Raw genomic sequence first — 6,443 nt, forward strand, 5'->3', positions numbered from 1 at the left:
TGCAACAGTGCGTATGCGTGACAACGTGTTGCAACACATTTGCCCAGCCCCAGCCCCATCCAATCGATAGTCGTTCACAGTTTACTGCTCACAGCCTTGCAGCCTTGCAGCCTTGCAGCCTTGCCACTTGCCTCTTGCTGTGTGTTTGCTGTCTGCTGTTTGATTTCAACTGCAAAATGTACCACAAATCAAACGGACAAGGCTACAAAGTCAATCAGAGCTGGCAAGAGAGAGGGACGGGGGGCGAGGGGCGGAAGTGGCAGCAAATAGAACCCGAGACACCCAGTTTCAGTTGCAGGCACCTCTCGGACCGCCCTGGACAGTCCCGTATTGATTTGTCCACCTGGCCAGCCCATTACCATATCGCCTGGGAGGAGGTTAATCCACGGCCCAAGAATCCACGGCCGTCGCTGCTCAATATTTTAGCGAAATGCTGTATCTTTTGCGGATAGAGTGGCTTCAATGGCAAGACTGTGGGTGTGGTGGGTGTGGTGGTTGTGGGCGTGGGCGTGGCAGCTGTGAAGGGTTCTCCTCCAAGTGAACCGCAAACTAGTTGGCTGAGTAGTTCTCGATGCGCGGCAACCGCAACAGCATGCGGAAAGTTTCCACAATCGAAAATGATAGCCTGGAGCCTGGAGCACAAGGGGGAGAAAATCGAGTGGGCTCCTGCCGTCGAGGCCCCGTGCCTCTCATTTGGTGGCATCTGCCGTTTCGGCATTGAATTGTTTCCATTTGTTGGGCCAGCTCTAAGCCGCCTCCGCCCCCCGCCCCCCCCCCCCCCCCCCCTGCCGCCCTGTAAGTGTGTGCTGCATGCCTCGAGGCGCTTCGAGTACTCCATGAGAATGCAATTAGTGCGCGATTTGCCTGCGTTGATCCCCCATTGAATTTTCACTTTTGCAATACGAAATATAAGCCGCTTTCCTCGGCTACAAAAGAATTCAATTATAATTGCATTACGGCCAAAGTTTCTAGTTCTCGTAAGGCGATCAAGGATATTAGAATGTATAAATCAATCGAAAAGGGAGGAAGGGGGAGTGCTCTGGGAGGAGGAGCGGGTGCTCTGGGGTGTGGTTAGATGCACTCGAATCGAGTCGGCGAATGGCACTTAAATGGCTCAATCATTCGTGAAATTTGTTCATTTGCGCCAGTCATGAGTGCCTGAGCAAATTAATGACGAAGCGACACGCACACGCACGCACACAAAGCCGTAGACACTGGAAGCCATGTGACGTGAAAAGGTGAACGAATCGAAATTGAAATTGAAATACTCGTATAAATGGGAATCGCTTCAGCCGCATAAGCAGGCAAATCAAGCGCGAAATTTGCGCAAAGCGATGCCCGACTGCAGTCTCTGCTCGCGGGAGAAACAGAGAAGGCGGACCGGAGGAATGTGTAGACAGCATTTAAGCACCCACTCCATCGAAAACACAAAAGACGAGCCCCCCCCTGCACCACATAAGACCCTGCGAGGGAAGGAAGGAGGCAGAGAGGGGCAACCGTCTGGTGAACCGCCGAGGCAGCTGCCAATACACTGATGTTATTGACTTACTGTCGTGGCATGCAAATACCGGGCATGCCCCACCACCATCCACCACCACCCCCTTTTTGGCCATTTCGAGAGCTGCGAAAATATTTGCCAGTCGAGACAAAAATTGGCAGCGATGCAAGCCAGAAATACAAACAAAACTAAACAAAAAAAAAACAATGCAACAAATAAAAGTCCACACATACACTGAGAGAAAAGTGGCACTGTAAAAGACAACATTTAATTAAATGGAATTTTTAAAAGAAATAAAAATAAAAACAAATTTAAAACACTTGAGAAAAAATAATAAAAAATATAAAACACTTGAAAATATATATAATATATTTGATTAAATTTGTAGAAAATATATTTAATTTTTAGAGGCAAATATTTAATGGAAATGTTTCCACTGTCTCCGTAATCGAAGGGTGAAAATTCGACTCTCGGTACGTTTTTTCTCTCTGTGTATGCGCATAAAAATAATGGCAGACACAAAAACCATACAAAAAGCATTTTCCATGTCATCAAAAACAGAAAGAGCTCAGGGCTTGGATCACTTTTAGCCGCAGATTGAGAAGAGCCCTCGGGAGCAGAGCTTGGCCTTGGCAGTGGCAGTGGCAGTGGATCGGAACCACTCGAGAAATAAGTCAGCTTGTAGGTTCCTCAAGCTGCACAGAGCTCCGACTTGGACTCTGCGAGGGCTCCCAAGGGGGGGGCTCCACAACAACAGGGCATTCGATTAATTGGCGGCGTAATGGAACCGGTTTGACTACGACTCGCGAATCGCGATAGATGATCTCATCGGAGGCCCTCCATTGTTCCATCCATTGTTCCATCCATTGTTCCATCCATGCGCCGATCAGTGATCGGAGAACAGCGATCCAAGTCGGTTCCACTGAGAGCTCCAGACCCCAACATGCCTGGAGAAATAGGTAACAAAAACTACTTCCGTTTCGAAATCCGTTTCGAGATCTGTTTCGAGACTGTAAAATTTTCCACTGCCACTGCCAGTGCTGCTGCTCTGCCTGATCCCGATGGCGGCCGCGGGCACGACGGCGCCTTCGCTGAGTGCGGGTCCGATTGTGTTCGCCCGCAACCTGTTCCGGGCCCTGAACGAGGACTCGCCGAGGGGCAACATGGTGGTCTCGCCGGCCGCCGCCCGGAGCGCCCTGACCCTGGTGTTCATGGGGGCCGGGGGGAAGAGCGCCGACGAGCTGCGCTCGACCCTGATGCTGGGGGCGGCCGGGAAGAAGGACATCGCCAAGCAGCACGCGGAGTTCTGGAGCAGGGAGTGCACCTGCTCGGAGCGGGGCGCCGCCCTGCGGCTGATCACGCGGCTGTACGTGAGCAGCGACCTGCCGCTGCGGCCGGACTTCAACCTCAAGGCCGTGGAGTTCTTCAACGCCCAGGCGGACGCCCTGAACTTCTCGGACGCCGACGCGTCCACGCGGCAGGTGAACAGGTGGCTGGAGCTGCAGACCTTCTACACGGTCCGCAACCTGCTCACGCCGGCCTCCTTCAGCCCGGAGTCGAGCGTGCTGCTCGTGAACTCCATCTACTTCCGGGCCAAGTGGGCGAAGCGCTTCTCCGTGGACCGCACGAGCGCCGGCGACTTCTGGATCAACCCCGCCCAGCGCATGGAGCTGCTGATGATGCGGCAGGTCGGGGCGTTCCGCTTCGCGGACTCCAAGAAGCTCAAGGCCTCCATCCTGCACCTGCCCTTCGAGGAGTCGGACATCAGCATGATGCTGGTCGTGCCCCACGCGGCGGACGGACTGCCCGAGCTCGAGCAGAAGCTGGCGCTGCTCGACCTGAACGAGGTGGCCACCAAGGGCCTGATGCACGAGGTGGACGTGGTGATGCCCCAGTTCAAGATCGAGTGCGACATCGACCTGAAGGTGCCCATGCAGAAGGTGACCCCAGCCCCCTACTAGACCAGGAGTCCCCCTTTTCACCCTTTGACCTCTTGCAGATGGGCATATCCCGGATCTTCAGCCCCGGCCAGGCGGATCTCAGTGGCCTCTTCGCCAAGAAGTCGCCCCAGCTGATCTCCGAGGCCAGGCAGAAGCTCTACCTGCAGGTGAACGAGTCCGGCTGTGAGACGGATCCAGACACGCGTAAGTCCCGCCTGGAGTCCCCCATGGAGCCTTGTCCCTCTCTAATGCCCTCTCTGATCTCTTTTGCAGCCGCCCGAGCAGCGGCCTTCGCGCAGAACCCCGATCGCAAGCTCTTCACGGCCAACCGGCCGTTCGTCTTTGCGATCCGCAACAACAGAACCGTCTACTTCGTGGGGCGTTTCCTGAAGCCCTGATTTATCGGCCGCCCTGCGTCCCATCGAGCATCAGATTATTGCCAAACAAATGTATAGAAAGGCGCACAGAATACAGAGCCCCACAGCAGGCAAGGCATTGGGGGGTTGGTTGAGATCACTGGGAAAGGGGGGTGGGAAGGGGGAGTGGGGCCACAAAGAAACGGCAGCTGCAAAACTAAATGAAAAGTATCTAGTGGATGCGATTCAGTCGAGTATTCCGCCCACGAGATACCCTCTAAACTGTCTTCTAGGATCTGTCGTTCCCCCCGAAAGCAAAGACAGCAGACAGCATCCCAAGTAATCTATGGGTAATCCCCCCGGATCCTTCCGTTCCTTCCCTTCTTCCCAGGCGGAGCATTCCCTGGCTCTCCTAGGATACAGGATACTTACAGCAGAGCATAAAAAGGCAACAGCAAACGAGGAACAGCACCGTCAGAATTCTTTTGCCGGGTCCGGGTCCGGGTCCGAGTCCGAGTCCAGCCAACTTGTTAGCCAATTTTAAATACAACTGCTGCCACTGACAGTAATCAAGATTGCACGGCAATGGCCCGGCGCGGCGCTCCTACAACAATGCCAAATGCCGGGCCATTCCGGCCAGAAAGGGCCGCCAACAATTGAAAAATAAGTAATTTCTCAACTGTAGTGAACTCCAGCGGGAGGCATGGGAGGCAGGGCAGAAGCAGGGACCATGGAACAGCAGCTGAGACAAGCAGCAAAACGCGAACCAAGGCCCCGGAATCGGAATCGGAATCGGAATCGAAACTGGACTCCGGCTTGGACTTGGAGTTGGAGTTGGAGTTGGAGTCGCGCGCGTCCGGTGGCAAAAGTTTGCCCGTCCAATTCATCGATGATTGTCCCGGAGCTGCCGCCCCGCCCCGCCCCGCCCCGCTCTGGTCTGGTCTGCCCCAAATGGTGCCCCGTCTGCCATTGATGGCCATTTGGCGAGTTTTGTGCGGCAAATGTTTATCTTTCGGTTTGTTCTGCCAGTCCCAGGGCAGGGCTACCCCCCTGGTAGCCGGTCTCTTCCTCCCCGCTTTCCTAGTCGTGTCATTTGTGTCAAATGCTAATGTAAAATGTCACAATAATCGAATTACTGGGAAACGGCATCGAAATGAATTTGATTGCAACTTTGTCAAACGAATAATTACGAATTTATGTGGAATTTTGCAAATAACACGACTCGATGGAACGGCAAATATTCCAAGCAAATTAATTGCATTCCATGGAAAAGAGTTGCCCCAGATTGGGCTGTTTTTCGGGCAGTTATGGATCCGATTCGATTCGATTCGATTCGATCCGATTCGACTGTGAATATTATGTGTGCGACTGGGCCGGACTCTGGCCGTAATTGCATTTGCAACTGCAACATAATAAATCAAGTGCCGGCCCGGCCCGGCCCGGCTCGGACCCTAAAATGTAATTCAAAACCAATCAAACGCATCCGCATGCAACAACGGGCGGCAAGTGCCGGCGGTCACAAAATGCATTAAGCATCTTCATTGGCCATGAGGTTTCGGTTGGTGGGGCAGCTTATCATCACCCACACACACACACACACACACACACACACACACACGTAGGGGCCACAACAAGGGGCAGAACAACGGCAGATCCACAGCAAGGCCACTGGAATCAATGCCATTCTGGGGCTCCAAATCGCCGTTTGTGCAACATCTTCATGGCATTATGTTTCGGATTACGAAAGGCACAGGGCGTGTGCATTAATGAGATTTTCAGGTTACCATTTCTGAAGGGGTGGGGGACCAGAAACCAAGGCCTGGGTCCGAGTGCAGATGGGAGGATTCGCTAGGTGTTGCCACCCCCCAGAAGAGCCCCCACTCTGAAGACAGCGAAGACGGGCCATGGATGAAGAAATAGAAATAGAAATAGATCCAGTTGTTTGCCCGCTCTGTAAATCATTCAGAGAGAGAGAGAGAGAGGGAGACCCCATGCTTGTGGCAAAGTGAATCAACTAAGTTAAGCCTGGCTCTGCCCCTGCCCCCGCCTCCGGACACGGACTGCATGCAAGTGTTATCCGTAGAGGCATAATTTAACTTATTTATGGTATCCTTGACTTTGACTTACGTGCCTGCCATTCGAGTGTCCTGTCTCTGCATCCTCTGCATGTGTTGGGGCTGTCCTTTTGCCAGGACGCCTATTACTTTGGCCTCTGCCACATGCTGCAGGAAATTACATTTCAATTTTAAAACGTCTCTCATTGCCAGCTTCCGTTACCTTGCGTCAGTCGCGCACTCGGCAGAGACCCTCGCTCGCTCCCTCCCTGGTTGCAGGTTGCAGGTTGCAGGTGGCAGGTGGCAAGTTGCTGGCGTGGCAGGTGTGGCAGCTGAGTGAGCGGCAGCACACAAAATGGCCTGCCATGAGCGGCACTTATCGCTCGACTGCAGCTTAAGCGCCGGTTAATCCATCACAAAAGTGCAGCATGCCCCTTCCCGCCCCCCCCTCTGCCCCACCCATCCGCCAAGTGCTTTGGAGCGTGGAAAGTGCTGCCGCTGCTGATAATAAGCCGTCATCCAGGCCAAACTTCTGATGAGCCAAAGCTGCAGCGTTCAACACGGACTCCGCCTCGGACACGGACACGGACACAGG

General features: G+C 53.7%; 1 protein-coding gene across 1 annotated transcript; it reads left to right on the plus strand.

Annotated features, from left to right (window-relative positions):
- The first annotated feature begins 2,123 nt into the window (after positions 1 to 2,123).
- Positions 2,124 to 3,933, plus strand: LOC108160884 (serine protease inhibitor 42Dd). Its single transcript, XM_017295153.2, has 4 exons — positions 2,124 to 2,457; positions 2,537 to 3,438; positions 3,498 to 3,642; positions 3,712 to 3,933. The coding sequence occupies exons 1-4, from the start codon at positions 2,376 to 2,378 to the stop codon at positions 3,834 to 3,836; spliced, it is 1,254 nt and encodes a 417-aa protein (XP_017150642.1). The 5' UTR covers positions 2,124 to 2,375; the 3' UTR covers positions 3,837 to 3,933.
- Positions 3,934 to 6,443: the final 2,510 nt, after the last annotated feature.

Source organism: Drosophila miranda, chromosome 3 (genome assembly GCF_003369915.1).
Source record: "Drosophila miranda strain MSH22 chromosome 3, D.miranda_PacBio2.1, whole genome shotgun sequence".
NCBI lineage: Eukaryota > Metazoa > Arthropoda > Insecta > Diptera > Drosophilidae > Drosophila > Drosophila miranda.